Source organism: Vulpes vulpes, chromosome 3 (assembly GCF_048418805.1).
Source record: "Vulpes vulpes isolate BD-2025 chromosome 3, VulVul3, whole genome shotgun sequence".
NCBI lineage: Eukaryota > Metazoa > Chordata > Mammalia > Carnivora > Canidae > Vulpes > Vulpes vulpes.
Window position 1 is genome coordinate 92,080,912 of NC_132782.1, and position 16,624 is coordinate 92,097,535.

Sequence of the window (16,624 nt, forward strand, 5' to 3'; positions counted from 1 at the left end):
AGGACAGGATACTAGGTCCTTGCCAAAAGGGAAGTGGTATGGGGGCCAGTGTATTAGTTTGCTAGGGCTACCATAACAAAGTGCCGCAGTGGTGACTGAAGCAACAAAATTTATTCTCTCACAGTCCTAGGGGCTAGAAGTCTGAAATCCAAGTGTCAGCAGGCTTGGTTTCTTCTGAGACCTCTTGTCCTTGGCTTATAGATGGTCATCTTCTCCCTGTGTCTGCATATGATTTGTGTCTGTGTCTTAATCTCTCCCTATTAAGGACACCAGTCATGCTGGTTTAGGGCCCTCCCTTATGACCTTATTTTAACTTAATTGCCTCTTTAAACATCCTCTCTCCAAATACAGTCACATTTGGAGGTACTAGGGGTTAGAACTTTGGCATATGTTTTTTTTATGTAGGCAGCACACAGTCAACTGTAAGCAGTTTACCTATAGAGCTCCCTTCCAGGTGAGCAGGTTAGGTAGGCTCTTCCAGGGTTACATGTCAGGGAAGGAGGAGGGATCCCATATTTTTACCCCCCTTCTTGAGTTCTGAGCCATGTTATTAATTCCCAGAATGAATGATTTATTTGTCTACTGTCACTGGCAGCACTGGACCATGACCACTCTCCCCTTGTAAAACTTGGAAGGTGGAGGAGTAGAAGAGAACCCAAGTTTCAGCCAGCCGGTGTACCCTCAAGGAAAAGTAGAGGAAGGAACTGGTATATGAATATATTTCTCCTTCGTAAGTAAGCCAGGAGATGAGGAAAGGCAGGAGTATAGACCAGTTGTCCTCCCTCTATGTGTAAGGAAATATTGGGAGTGGGGAAAATGTGTCCTCCCCACCAATGTTATGCTGTAGTCCTTTCCTGAAGGGGTTCTGTTCCCATGTTCTTTCCACTGAGCTCTTTCATGAAACCAAGCCTATTAGTCTTATCTGGCTGCATAACAAATCACCTCAAATTTAGCAGCTTAAACCAACACCCCTTTACAGGTGCTATGGACTTTGCTGGGTTCTCTGCTCAGTGTCTTGGTTTGACGAGGTTCTCAGCTTAGTCTCTTAAGGTCAAAGTCAAGGTGTTGGCTGGGCTGGGTTCTTACTTAGAAGCTTGGGGGAAGAATCCACTTCCAAAGGAGTTCAGGTGGTTGGCCATATTCAATTCCTTGCTGTGTAGGGTTGTGTTCGATGTTTCCTTGCTGGCTGTCACATTCCTCATCCCAGGGCTCCCTTCATCTTCAAGCCAGCAGTAGCTCAGTCTTCCTCCTGCTTCAAGTCTGCTTCAAGTCTCTGACTTCTTTTTCTGCTGGAGAAAACTCTGCTTTTAAGTCACTAGTTGATGGGGTAATAATCTCCATATCTTCACATAAGCTGTCTTGGAACTTTAATTACACCTTTAGTTATATCCTCAGAATCCCTTCGCAGCAGTGCCTAGCTTAGTGTTTGATTGAAAAAGGAATTTTAGGGAGTTATCTTTAGAATTCTGTCTACCACACCAGGAATTCTCATCTTTGCTCTAGACCTTGTGGGAAGGCAGTTTCTCTCTGCCATAGGTTTCTTAGATCCTGGCCTGGTACACAAGGCAGTAAAGTATGTTATATGCCCTCTCATCTGGACAATCAACTCTTCAAATGGTTCATAAATTCCTAACATGATTGCATGAATTAGGAAAAGGTACCCTTTCCTTAAAACAATCTACTGCCATCTATTGGAAATCTGTTGTAATAACTATACAGATTTCTGGTTACCAGGAAGCAGAGTTGTGCTATGCATAGGTTAAAAAGCTTTCAGCAGTGGCCCTGGTCCCAGGGAGATCAGATACATCTTCTACATTCCAACCACTTGCCCACACTGTCGTCTCTGGAGACATGTTTTCCCAGAACCTTCTTTCTGACATTCTTCATCTATTTTTATCTGTTGTTGATTTGGGGAAAATGTGAACTAGAATAGCCATCAATTGGCCTGAATAGGGTGATGAGTTAATACTCAGGAAAACAAACGACACTTTTTGTCAGTGGTTTGATCTAATCTATTTGGTTATATCCATAAGCAAAGATATTTTAAAGAGCCAACTTTGAAGTAACAATATTAAAGTAATAACAGCCACTAAAGTTCCTCAGTGCTTATATCTCTACCTACATAAAGATATAGATCAGATATATCTATATCTATATATAGATATATAGGTATATAGATATATAGATATAGATATATTACATACAATCACATATATACATAAACTCATGTAATCATCCCAGGAGGGGTGCCTGGGTGGCTCAGTGGTTGAGCTTCTGTCTTTGGCTCAGGTCATTATTCCGGGTTCTTGGGATCAAGTCCCGCATCGGGCTCCCCACAGAGAGCCTGCTTCTCCCTCTGCCTATGTGTCTGCCTCCCTATGTCTCATGAATAAATAAAATATTTTTAAAAAATCTTCCTGGGAACCCTGTTGAGTAGGGATTATTACCCTGATGAGGTAGGCAAGAAAACAGGCCTAGTGATGTTACATTACTTGACGGAGGTCAAGGATAAAAGAAGCTGAGCCACATAGCCCAAAAACCCAAACCAAAACAAAAAGTTCAACTGAGTCAGGACTCACTCACTCACACCTATGCCATTGGATCCAAAGCCCATGCTTCTAACCACTTAGGTGGAGATTAGCTAAGGTCCCAGGCCCTGAATTGAGACCTTAAGTCTCTGCCTCTTGACCAGAAGCCAGGGCTTCTCCTCAGTGGCCTGGAACATCATAGCTGTATTCATGAGAGTGGCCCAAAGGGAAAAAGTAAGGTAGGTTGATGTTTGTGGCTGAAAGACAGGGATGGCCAGTGGGATTTGGAAGGAGGAGAAATGGTGGGCCTCTCCTTTTAACTATGACATCTCTGACACCTGGCACCCTCTTGGTGCAGTTAGCATTTGCTGAAGGATCGAGCAGCTACTCAGTCAACCAGACACACGTCTGTGAGAGCCCCTCTTTGTGCTTCGCCTCTCTGATGTCCACCCCTACCAGCACCCCTTCCCTTTCCCATAAATGAGCTCGTCTGAACTGGATTTGAGGTCATCCTATGCTATAGGCCCTGTGCCAAGTGTCCTACCTGCATCTGCTTATTAATGTGAGGTAAGAATCCCCTGATAGATGATTTCATATTTGAGAGTTCTGGGATGGAGAGAAATATGCTCAATTTATTAGACTCTATAGAACAAAAAGAAACAATTGAAAGCCATTTTTCCCCCCATAGGGGACTTAGGGTCTGATTACAAATTTAACTGATTGAGTTATTTTAAATAATTTAACTAGAAAGACAAAGTTAATATGGTGGATTCTTTTGACTACTCATATACTTTAAGCATATACAAATAGAGTAATTGCAGGGGTGCCTGGGTGGCTCAGTCAGCTAGGTGCCTGCCTTCAGCTCAGGTCATGATCCCAGGATCCTGGGATTGAGCCCCACTTATGGTTCCATGCTCAGTGGGGAGCCAGCTTCTCTCCCTGCTTTGATCCCCATGCTGTGCTCTTGCACTCTCGCTTTCTGTCAAATAAGTAAACAGAATCTTTTTAAAAACCCAAAACAAAGAGTAATTACAGAATTTATTAAAACCTGGCCATCAAAACTGATTATAAAAGTGCTAAAACCGGGATCCCTGGGTGGCGCAGCGGTTTGGCGCCTGCCTTTGGCCCAGGGCATGATCCTGGAGACCCTGGATCGAGTCCCACGTCGGGCTCCTAGCGCATGGAGCCTGCTTGCTTCTCCCTCTGCCTATGTCTCTGATTCTCTCTCTCTGTGACTATCATAAATAAATAAAAATTAAAAAAAAAAAGTGCTAAAACCATGGATTTAACCTTCTCTCTTGTACTTAATTCCAACACCTTCCTGAGGTTCCAATTTTTATACCTTTCTCGGGTTTCAGTAATCCTACAGTCATTCTAGAGTTTTTGTAATCCTACTAGACCCAAAAGAAAAAGGAAACTGTCTCAGAATAAGCTCAAGATGCAGGTTCTGGCCAGAGACATGGGATCAGGTTGCACAGTTATGAAGATTCAAAATTGAGGATCTTTAGCCCCGGTTCCTGTTTATATCAAGTTTTCTTGTTACCTTGGGTAGCTTTTACGTTTCTTTCTTTTTCTGTCTTTATTTCTTGTTTATTCCTTCTTTCTTTTTTCTCTTTCTCTTTCCTTTGTATGTTTAAAGAAACACTTATGGAAATGTCAAACAAATGGAAAGGTAAATATAGGGCTCCCTGGGTGGCTCAGTGGTTTAGTGCCGCCTATGGTTTGGTGTTCTTTGGCTGTGATCCTGGAGTCTCGGGATCAAGTCCCACATCAGGCTCCCTGCATGGAGCCAGCTTCTCCCCCAGCTTGTGTCTCACCTACTACTCAAACAATTTCAACTCATGGCTACTGATTCTCCTCCCTTATTATTTTGAAGCAAATCTTTTTTTAAAAAGATTTTTAAATTTATTCATTTGACGACAGAGAGCACAAGCAGGGGGAGTAGCAGGCAGAGGGAGAGGGAGAAGCACGCTCCCCACTGAGCAGGGACACCGATGCGGGGCTCAATCCCAGGTCCCTTGGGATCATGACCTGAGCCAAAGGCAGCTGCTTAACCAACTGAGCTACTCACTCAGTCACCCCCATGTTAACCATTTTTAAGTGGAAAATTCTGTAGCATTGAGTACATTAATCTTGTTGTGTAACCATCACCACCATCAATCTCCAGAACTCTTTTCATCCTGCAAAACTGAAACAGTACACATTAAACAGTAACTCCTCTTTCCCTTTCCCCCCAATTTCTGACCCCCACTCTTTCACGTTCTGGCTCTGAATTTGACTACCTGAATTTGACACACATGATTTCCTATGAATGAAATCATGCAGTACTTGTTTTGTTTTGTGGCTTAATTTCACTTAACATATCCTCATGATCCACCCATGTTGCAGCCCATGTCAGAAGTTCCTTCCTTTTTTGGAGTGGATAATATTCCATTGTATATAATATCCCATGTTTTGTTTATCCATTCATCCATCAGTGGACACTTGGATTGGTTCCATCCCTTGACTAGGTGTTCAGACATTTCTTTAAGACTCTGCTTTCAATTATTTTTGTTTACCCAGCAGTGGAATTGCCAGCTCTTTTCTTTCTTTCTTTCTTTTTTTTTTTTTTTTAAGATTTTATTTATTTACTCATGAGAGACACAGGGAGAGAGAGACACACACACACAGGCAGAGGGAGAAGCAGGTTCCATGCAGAGAGCCCGATGTGGGACTCAATACCGGGACTCCAGGGTCATGCCCTGGGCTGAAGGCGATGCTAAACTGCTGAGCCACCCGGGCTTCCCTGCCAGCTCTTTTCAGAAGGCCTGCCATACTGTTTTCCACAATAGCTGCACCAATTTACGTTCCTGCCAACCATCTGCAAATGTTTCAATTTCTCCATACCATCATCAACATTTGTTATTTTCTGGGGTTTTCTTTAATAGTAGCCATTCAAATGAGTGTGATTTTTGTGGTTTTGCGGTTTTCTCATTGTGGTTTTGATTTGCATTTCCCTAATAGCGATGTTGAGCATCTTTTCATGTGCTTGTTAGCCATTTGTGGTGTTCTTTGGAGTAATGACTGTTCGAGTCCTTTGCCCATTTTTTAATGTTTGTTACTTTTGTGGTTGTTAAGCTGTGAGAGTTCTTTATCCTGAATATTAATCCCTTATTATAGAATCTGGGGATCTTTTGTGATGGGACCTGTAGCTCGGTATTTTGTTTTTGTAGCCCAGTATTTTTAAAAAATATTTATTTATTTATTATTTACAATAGACATAGAGAGAGAGAGAGGCAGAGACACAGGAGGAGGGAGAAGCAGGCTCCATGCCAGGAGCCTGACGTGGGACTCGATCCCGGGACTCCAGGATTGCACCCTGGGCCAAAGGCAGGTGCTAAACCGCTGAGCCACCCAGGGATCCCCAGTAGCCCAGTATTTTTTAAGTTCCTCAGGTTGAAGACTATTCTTTTTTTTTTTAAGATTTTATTTATTTATTCATGAGAGACACACAGAGAGAGGCAGAGACATAGGCAGAGGGAGACGCAGGCTCCCTTTGGGGAGCCTGATGTGGGGCTCGAACCCAGGACTCCAGGATCATGACCTGAACCAAAGGCAGATGCTCAACCACTGAGCCACCCAGATGCCCCTGAAAACTATTTTCTTAGGAGATGAGGTAATAAGTATGTTGAAGTTAGTTCTCATCAGGACAAATGGGTACATCATCAACTCAGAACAGTTTTGACATCTCCTCCTACCTGGCTACTATATGTATGTATCAGTGCTGTACAGTCATGGTAACCTGTTTTTCCCAGGGTCACTGGGCTTACAGTTCTCTGGGTCTATTCTTCCCTCCTTGCACAGATAGAAATGAGTTCATGTTTATGCCTTATAAATAGAAGTAGAGGAATAATAGAAGAACCAAAATATCATATATTGGGCACCTGGGTGGCTCAGTGGTTGAGCTTCTGCCTTTGGCTCAGGTTGTGATCCCAGGGTCCTGGGATGGAGTCCCACATAGAGCTCCCTGCAGGGAGCCTGCTTCTCCCTCTGCCTGTGTCTCTCCCTTTCTCTTTGACTCTCATAAATAAATAAAATCTTTAACAAATATATCCATATATTGATATTCTCCTATTTATAAAAAAAACATAAAAATTATATATATCTATTCTCATCACCTTTCTAGTACAACCAAGTACACCTTTCTAGTACCTATAGTAGAGTGTACCTGTAGTACAATTGCCTTTTTGAAGATTTTATATGAACTTTCTACTTTTGAGTAGGTGAGAGACTCACAGCCTTCCCCAGATATTTCAGTTGTGCAGAATGATTGTTATAGATTTTAGGGTGCTCAAATTGTAATAGCTTTGAAAATGGTAGTCCATTTAATTAGGATATTTGTTGGGACGCCTGGGTTGCTCAGTGGTTGAGCATCTGCCTTTGGCTTGGGGCGTGATCCTGGAGTCCTGAGATTGAGTCCCACATTGGGCTTCCTACATGGAGCCTGCTTCTGCCTGTGTCTCTGCCTCTCTGTGTATGTGTGTGTGTGTGTGTGTGTGTGTGTGTGTGTGTGTCTAATGAATAAATAAATACAATCTAAAAAGAAAAAAATTAGGATATTTGTCTTTGTAACACTACCCTAACATGCTTGAAAATATCCTTGTTTTTTGGCATCAACAAGATGCTTGTAGATTTTTCTTGTTTAAGAAATGGAATCAGCTACTCTCCAAGGACTCCTAGTTATTTTAATGCTAAATAATATAAGACACTGATATCTGGGCATTAGGGGTATACATGATAGTTTGTAGGGTGGGGAGGGGATTTTGGACCTCACCTGGTAACGGCAGAATTGGAAAAAATTTTAAGGCACAGATTTATATCTGACCTTTCAAATTTAAAGTATCACTGCTGTGCCCTGCCCTCCTGAGGGTCTGTGGACTCCCTGAACACTGACAGTCCTTTGAAGCTGCCTTCACCATTATCCCCACTGAGACTGTAAGAAGTTGTGTAACCTGCCTCCAATCACATGGCAACAAAGTGTAGAGTGGCCCAGCTCTGTCAAATTTCAGGATCTGGGTTCCCACAAACCCCTACCTCAACCTCCACCTGCTGTCAGAAACACCAAACTCTGTCCTTGGCAGATTTCCCACCAAGTTGCTGCACTGAAGATTCCCAAGGCAGAATTTTCCTAGTCTTGGATGGAGGGAGGAGAAAACAGTAAGTACCCAGATTCTTCTCTTCCTCCTGCAGGATTCGGGAATGAGAATGACCAGAAGAGCCCTCCACGAGAAAGGTCTGAAGACAGAGCCCCTCAGGAGGCTCCTTCCCAGAAGAGGCCTCCGGACAAATGCCCGGCCAGGTTCCATGGTGCTGCCAGACACCAGAGCCCCCGGGGGAGGAAGCAAGACCCCGAGGGCACCCAGGACGATCCCCCAGGGGAAGGGGAGGTGAGTGGGCTCCCCAGGCAAGGTGAGGCCCCTGGGTCTCTCTTGGCCGCCCCAAGATCCAGCCACCTGCCCATGCCCTAGGGTGGAAGGAGCCTCCCAGCCCTACAGCTACAGCAGGAACTTCGGGGGGCGAGCTGCCCTAGCCTGCCCCGCACCTAAGGTCATAGCACCCATCTTGCTTGCCACTGACCCCACGCAGTGAGCGGGTTCCCCTGGCACCCCAAGTGTGAAAAGGGCTCGGGCACAACTGGGACCACACCCAGCACCTGAGGACACTTGGCCGCGAAGGCTCCGCCATGCCCACCTCCTCTGTCACCAGTGCGCTCACCCCACGTCTGCTGGCCTCCAGCCTCCTGCGACACCACCAGCCACTCCCCCGGGTGGGGGGGCACACATGGAAACCATGCAGCACTCCGCCCCCACTGAACCCCCATCTCCCACCCCAAACACCACCTCCCCCACCTCCACTCCAGCCCCACCTCAACCCCAAACCCAGCTCCACCCTGGGCGGGCCCACGGATGCCAGGCCTGGGGCAGGGTTACCTCAAGCACCAGAGAACATGCTTCAAGAACTTCCACCTGGTGCCAACCTCGCCAGTCCCCTGGGAACCACGTGGGACGGAGGCCTTTCTGCCCTGGTGCCCACTCGCCTCACAGCCTGACCCCGCAGGGACCAGAGAAGGCGTCCTGGGCTAATGTGTGTGTGTTGGGAGGGGGTATCCCAGGGTTCTGGCAGAGCCCAGAGACCTGGAAAATCCTCACCTGCAGAAGGATGGGGGCACAGGAGCCCTGAGTGGTTCCAAGGGCTTCCACGGACTCCACCACTGGGCCTGTCACATTAGCAAATAATGTCTCCCGTTTATTGAGAGCTTACTCTGTGCTAGGCATTGTGATTTACATTGATTATCTCATTTAATCCTCACAACATCCCAGTGACACCGGTGTTTTCATTATCAACATTTTACAGATGGAGAAACTAAGTCTCAGAGAGGTTAAGGGACCTGCCCAAAGTCACACAGCCCATATGTGGCACAGAACCAGCATACAGATCCAGGTCTGCCCGCCTGATTCCACAGCTCACCCTGCTTGCTGTAGCCCTTCTTCGGGTACAAGAGTGAAAGTGCAGGTTTGACAGGGCATCCATTTATGGAGCATCCATTTTTCTCATGATAATTGCACAAAACTTTGTATATTAAAATGAGCAGATACTCTCTGGAATGAGATTGAGATAAAACTTGAGCATTCAGACATCCCACATTAAGACCAATACTTCAGGCTCAGCCCATGGATCCCTGAAGTAACCTCTTCTCAGAATCTTTGCCTTTAGAGGGATATTGGCCAAGGAAGCTCTATTCCTGGATCTGCTCCTATGCAGAGACTTCCTGAAAACCAAGAAAGATGGCCTCGTAGTTTGCCAGCTGCTTGGAAGCTCATCCACTTCCTCTGGGATAAGGTTTCTAATTTCCCAACAGATGCTCATCTTCAGGGTTTGGAAATGAGAAATTGGAATTCTTTGGGATTCCTGAAATCATATTATTCTGTATTTTTCATAATTTTCTGTATTCTTTAAAATAAATGAGAGTAGTTACAAAGAACTGTAGGCTAGAGCAAATATTGAAAAACCAAAAAATATCAAAGAACATTATTGGGTAGTATTTTAATAACAAAATGTTAAATCTTCATCAAGATAACTGTACCACACAGAAGTATGTGTTGAAATTGCCAATTTGAAGGCTTGTTTCCAAAATTTATTTCTGGGAGCATCATTCATAGAATTTGTATGAGATATATGATGCATGTAAACAGATTAATATTCTGTTTACAATATCAAGAGTCACATGCTCCTCTTACTGAACCAGCCAGGCACCCCCACTTCTCCTGACCCAAGTTTCTGACATGTCTGCCTTAATCTTGGACTCTGTATATCAGCATTTTCTTCTCATGCTTTCTACTGGATGTCACTGATTCTTTCATACCAGGAATGCCCCTATGTTTATTGCTAAGCATGAATTCTCACAGGAGAATTAGAACATTTTTTCCTATTTTCCCAATCTCTTGACTGATTGGTCTTGGGATTCAGAAAAACACAAATTTCCCAGAAAATATCAGGAAGGACTTCCTGCATAGAAATACTATCCTGGGCTGAGCAGGATTGGCAAGGCAAATTGGCTACAGAAATAATTACCTAGTATATCATCAGGCCCAGTCACTGATTCTCCCTGGTTTCAGGGCTCTCAGAGCCAGAAGATCCAATTGTAGATCTCAGCTCCATGCTAGTTCCTGGGTGTGAGACTTTGGGCAAGTTACTTTACCTCTCTGAGCTTCAATTTAATGGGTAGGATGGTGCCTGGAAATAACATACTTGTTTTGTGAGGCCAGACTGTCGAAGGGTTAAGTGTGGCTTTAGAGTCAAATAGATGGTCTGAGGGTTTGAACCCATTACTTACTACCTCTTTGATATGGGCCAAGTTCTAGCCACTCTGAGCCCCATTTTTCTCCTCTGTAAAATGGAAAAACTGAGCCCACTTCATAGGATTTGGGTGAGTTTAAATGAGATCACATATGAAAATGACTCACACAGAGCATGGTACAGTGTAAATACTCAATAAACGTGGGCCAGAGGAGTTATCATCTGCTGTATCTACCTCACAGGGCCTTTGTGAGGGTGAAAGGAGGGTTATGTTTGCTTTTTAAGCTGTGAAGTGGTATCCACATGCTTCTCTTTCCTTCAGAGATGGGATGGTCAGAAGTTACTGGCAGACATTAGAGCTGGGAGTAAGAGGCCTGGGAATACTTACTGATATTCACAGAAGGTGGCTGTGTTGAGGAAGAGGTGTCACCATGGTTACTTGGGAAACAGGGTTTAGTTGCAATCAAGTGGACAGACTCTGGCATCGTCTGACTTGGGCACGCTTTGGAGGGTGGAAGGAAAGAATTTTCAGAAAGAAGCTTTGGAGAAGGGACTGTGTTAAATGGAATCTGCTCACTATAGGTTTGTTTAATAAGGATTGGATCAGGGGAAGGGGACCTGGATAGAAGGTGGTGAGGGGGTTCTTTGACTATTGTCTGAAGCCCTGTCATTGGCTAATCCTAGGAAACAATCCTCTTAGCTGGGCTGTGCATCCAGCTCCTGCCATGTGTGCACCTATGATGTTCATTCATTCCCCAGACTATAAACCAAACATGGATCAAAGAGCTCTCCAGAGATGAGCTCATGTAATCCTGGCAGCAGCCCTGAAAAGTGAATACTAGCACAATTTCTGTTTTACAGACAGGGGCTTGGAGTCTGGGAATTAAGTCCATGGCCCCAAGTCACACAGCCTATTTGTGGTCGAGGCAAGATTCAGGCAAGAGTCCAAGCCCTTAGTCCCCACCAGTCCAGCTTAACTCATGGGATGCCAGATGCTGAGCTTGAACAAGGAAAAAGGAAACACAAATGTATGGGGTTTAGCGCCTAACTGGCCTCCTCTCTGGCCTTCTATGACAACTCTTTCTCTTTCTCCTTCCCAATATTACTCCTACTTTTCTGGACACTGTTTCTTTGCTTCCAGAGACATTTTTCCTGTGTAGCCCTTAAGTCTGGGTCCTTCGGGCCCCATTCCTTGGACTCTTTTATCTTTCTTTTGCACATACAGGTGTGTGAGGGATCCTCCTGATGATGCCCACAGCTTTGGCCATGGGTCACCTCTCTAACTCCAACTGCCCCTCTAGCACCAGCTCAATCCAGCCAACCACCTCCTTGACATCCCCCTCTGAGGTTCCAGGCTCTCAGCTGAATTCATCAGCTCTTCATTAACATACGCCTTCCCCCAAGTCCCCCTTCTTCCTTACCATGGCCTCTTAGTTTCAAGTACTGGTGTAGTGATAGGGAATCCAAGAAGCCTGAATAGACAGAGCCTCATGAATCCATTCCTGGAACTAGATGTGGATTGTAGGGTATGTTCTCTGAGAGCTGTCAACAATTTTCGGGTGAACTTGGAGGGTGGAATTCATCATTTAATTAGCTGTGTCCTAAGTGCCTGGCAGTGTGCCAGGTCCAGTAGCAGGGATGGAGGACAACATTCAGGAGTGAAACAAATGGGATCCCTGGCTTTAGGGAGCTTTCAGGCTACTAGAGAAGATGGCATTTGGAATCCTCCCAAAATATGAACTATTACAAACTGTGATAAGTATGAAGCAAAAGTCGAGGAGCTATGAAAGAATATAATAGGTCTGTATTAGGTCAGAATGGGGGTCAAAAACCATTTTGAGAAATGATAATTATTGTATCACTGAGAACTGAGTTGGGGGAAGAGAAGTCCTTATAAAAGGCAATAGTAGGTGTGCGCATGAAGACCCAGGGGTGAGCAAGAACTGGTATGTTGGGGAACCTGAAAGGCAGCCATGTCAATGGATCAATGGAGCTGAGTATGCTGGCCGTTATAAGACTGGTCAAGATAAGACTGGACAGGCTGGCTGGGGGGAAGGGGGTGGCAGGTGCCTTGTGGGCCATGTTAAGGAGCCTGGATTCTTTGGGTTAACTTTTTATTCAGAAATAATTTCAAAGTTACAAAGAGAGGTGAATAGTACAATGGGCATTTGTCCCAAATTCACCTGTTAAAATTACCAATTCTTTCTCTGTATGAAGTGTTACATGTGACCCTTATTTTGAACTATAATGCAAAACAATATCTCATTTACCACCCTTTTTGTCAATTAGCTCAATAATGTCCTTTACATAGCATTTTCCCTCTAGTCCAGAATCCAGTCTAGAAATGAAGTGATGCATTCCATTGTTATTTCTCTTTAGTCTCCTTTAATCTGGAATAGTTGGCTTTGTCTTCTACGACATTGACATGATGGAAAAATTTAGTTTTCCCCATTAAGAGAATGTTCCTCATTTGTCCTCTATTTCTTCATCACACATTCCTGCTGGAAGATGATAGAAATGTTACTGTGTCTTTCCCGGTGAGACAACAAAAGGCATACACAGTCTGTCTCCTCCTCCTTGGTGATTTAAATTTTGTCTGATTAAGCTGTACTTACTGGTTTTCCCTTGTCACTGATAAGCAATCAGGGAGATAGTTACAAATGTGCAAATATCCTATTCCAGAGATTACTAAGTAGATGAGATTTAATATCCAACGAGGCTTCTTGCCTAGAGCAAATCAGTGTTAGGAGGGTTACAGAATGGCTTCAGCTCTCTCTCCCCTTGACATTTTCCTGCCTATTTATTTATATATTTATTATTAGCAGGGACTTTTGGGTTCCTACTGCTTTCCAATAATCTTAGTTATTAACCTTAATTATTTTGGTGCTCAAATTATCCCAGATTTGGCCAGTAGGAGCCTCTTAAAACTAGAAGCCTGGATTTTACCCTGCTTTGGTAGAGTGGCATGGTTCAATTTGCATATTAGACTCTGACTGTGTTGTAAGAATATGTTGTAGGGGCTCAGAGGAGGAAGCGGGAAGACCCGGCAGGTGGCTCTTGTGTAGTCCAGGTGGGATATGTGGCTTAGATCAGAGAATGAATTTGGATGTTCAAGAAACTTTGGCTATAGAATCGGTGGGAACTCATGGTGTGGGAAAGTGCAAGTGGACAGAGAGGGAATGACCAGGGAGTAGCTGGGTGGTTGGTGGAGATATTTACTGATATGGGGAAGATAAGCAGAGTAAGGGAGTCAGTTGAGATGGGTATTTTAGATAGTTGAGTTTGAGATGTCTTTGACATCCAGGTGAAGATGTCAAGTAGTAATTGGATATGTTTTGTTCTGGAGAGAAGTCCAGAGCAGAGGACAATTTAGGAGTTGCCATATATGGGTGATTTTTGAATGCATGGTCCTGGATGAAATGCTGTAAGTATAGTGAGGAAAGGGAGAGGCAAGACTAGGAATCCTAAGGGAGTTCACTGTTTGGAGGCATGACGTGTGTAGCAGGAGATGGCAATGGAGAGATGGGGGGCCAGGTTGTGTGAAGCCTGTAATGTCAGACCAAATACTGAGGGCTATGGGGAACCACTGAAGAGTTCTGAGTAGGGGAGTGAATGCCACAGTATGATCTGAGTTTTAGAAAGACTGTTCTGACAGCCAAGTAAAGAGGGAGAGTCATGGCAGTGGCTAACACTATGGTTTTTTCTAAAGTAAATTTGCTACCCTCTTGCCACTGACGATTGTTCAGATGGATCCCTGTGTCTAGAATGCCCTCTCCTTATCCACCTGGGCACAAAAGATGATCAACACATCTGCCTCAGGGCTATTTCTCAGCCTCTGGTAATGAAAGCATCCCTCATCTCCCTGGCTCATTCTAGCTGGAGCTGCACAGCTTCCCTCTGGGATCTTTTCTAAGCCAGGTGCATTGTAGGTGGAAGCTGATCCTGAGGTTTGCGGGAGTCTGTTTGGTCACTGTGATTCTCTGCCCTCGCATGCTTTGAGTTCAGTGTAGTCTGTCAGCCAGGCAACCAACCACCCATTCAAAGTATGCTGTCCTGTCTGCACCCCTGCACATGCCAAGGAAAATGGGCTGAGTCTGGATGAACATCCTAGTGCATCCTTCACTTATCAGGGGTGGTGCTGTGCAGAAGACCCACAATCCTGTCTAGAGAATATCCACAGCCCATGGAGACACAAATAAGGAAAGGTAGAATTTCAAGAGACCAGAGGGAGGGGCAGATGTTCTGGAAGGCCATAAATGGCAAGATTATTACTAGTTGGAGAAATGAGAGAAAGTTCTCTGGAGAAGGTGGCATTTGAACTAAGCCTTGAGGACAGAGAGGACTATTTTCCATTTCACAAAGGAAACATTTGATCATTCAAGCAGAAGAGAAAAATAAGGGAAAAAATCAAAGCCCCTTTTCCTCATATTTTATTGACATTGTCCACACAATCATTGTCGGTTACATAAATATCCCATTAGTCAGCTACTTTATGGTTAGTCCTCTTACTGTTGGAATAACTCATTTCCAGGCCTCAAGACATTGGCTTGGAGCCTGTGGTTGGGTAGTGGGGACAGAAGCAACCCACGACCAAATGTAACTCAGGAATCAGTGCTTGAGCCCATCCACTCATTCCTTCATTCAACAAACATTTATTAAGGACTCACCTGTCCCAGGTCCTGAGGATACAGTGATGATCAGGACATAGTTCCTCTTCTAAAGACCGCAAGTCTAATAGAACAGGAATCACAGTGGAGAGAATTTGTTGTAAAGCATGTGAAAATGCCACCATGCAGGCACATTGTGTACAAGATGTGGTGCTGACATAGAGAAATTGTTACTAGTTGGAGAAATGAGAACTGGGGTAACTGAACTCAGCAGTAGATAGCACACCAAGCAGAGCATGCACAGTGAGGAGGGGGAGGATTGAGGACACCTGTCAGAGGACCAAGTTCGTGCTGAGTGTCGCTATATACCTCTCTGTCAACAGGCTGGAAGGCACATCTCTCCTACTCTTAAGCTTCTGGGTGTGTGTTTTTTTTCTGTTTTCTATTTCAAGTATTTCCTTTCTCCATTTTTTTTAGAGGAGGAAAGGCTATTTTTATCTCTTTTCCAAAATCTCAACTTATGTGCTTAATTCATTCATTTTATTTTTCTCTTTTTGACCCTAAAAGCATTTAATGGTGTTAATTACCTCTGCAGATAGTTTTGACTGTATCCTGTTTTTAAAATTATTTTCTAATGGTTTGTTTTTTTACTCTTGATTTACTTCTTGTAATTTGATATGCTATTCATGTTTTTCCATTTCTAAGTGGTGTGTTTTATATTATTGTTAGCTGTATTGCATTTTGATCAGAGACTGACTTTTAGAATTTCCACTTTTCAAAATTTACCAAAATATTCTCTGTAACTTAATATTCTTGTTGAATTTTGTCACTGTCCATGGAACTTGAATAGAAGGTACACTATTTGTTTTCAGGTTAAAAAACTTTGGATGTTCATATCTGCTATGTCCTTATTTATTTTTTGATTTCTTGTTCAGAAAATGTATTAGAATATTTCCAATAAAACTGTTTCTCCTAATATATATTTTTAAAATATTTTTTTAATCTATTCATGAGAGACACAGAGAGAAAGGCAGAGACATAGGCAGGGGGAGAAGCAGACTCCCTGAGGGGAACCGGATGTGGGACTCAATTCCAGGACCCTGGGACCATGACCTGAGCCAAAGGCAGACACTCAACCATTAAGCCACCCAGGTGCCCCTGTTTCTCCTAATATTACTCAATATTTTATTTCATGGATCTTTGTTATTTAACACATGATAAATTAATTAAATTGTGGAGTCAAGACAACCTGGATATAAACCCCAGCTCCATCATTTATTAGCTTAGATTCCTTATCTGGAAAATGCAGATAATAATGGTATCTCCCTTGTTTTTTGTTTTTGTTTTTAAAGACTTTATTTATTTATTCATGAGAGACAGAGAGAGAGAGAGAGAGAGAGAGGCAGAAATGCAGGCAGAGGGAGAAGCAGGCTCCTTACAGGGACCTCGATGTGGGACTGGATCCTGGAACTCGATCCTGGGACTCCAGGATCACACCCTGGGCTGAAGGCAGGTGCTAAACCGTTGAGCCACCAAGGGACGACCCCCCCCCCCTCGCCCCCCGGTAACTCCCTTGTATAATTATTCAATTAAATGAGATGAATGTAAAGCATAGTACATAGTTAAGTGCTCAATAAAGCTAGAATTCACTAT

General features: G+C 43.9%; 1 protein-coding gene across 2 annotated transcripts in view; it reads left to right on the forward strand.

Annotated features, from left to right (window-relative positions):
- BCL7C (BAF chromatin remodeling complex subunit BCL7C) overlaps positions 1-16,624 on the forward strand; it is a 47,330-nt gene that overhangs the window by 27,549 nt on the left and 3,157 nt on the right. Inside the window, exon 6 of one of the 2 annotated variants that reach the window (XM_072753474.1) lies at positions 7,758-7,954. In XM_072753474.1, coding sequence (XP_072609575.1) covers positions 7,758-7,954 — 197 coding nt within the window. Of the gene's footprint in view, positions 1-7,757; positions 15,952-16,624 lie in introns of those variants that run through there. The other variant, XM_072753473.1, reaches the window with a different exon arrangement.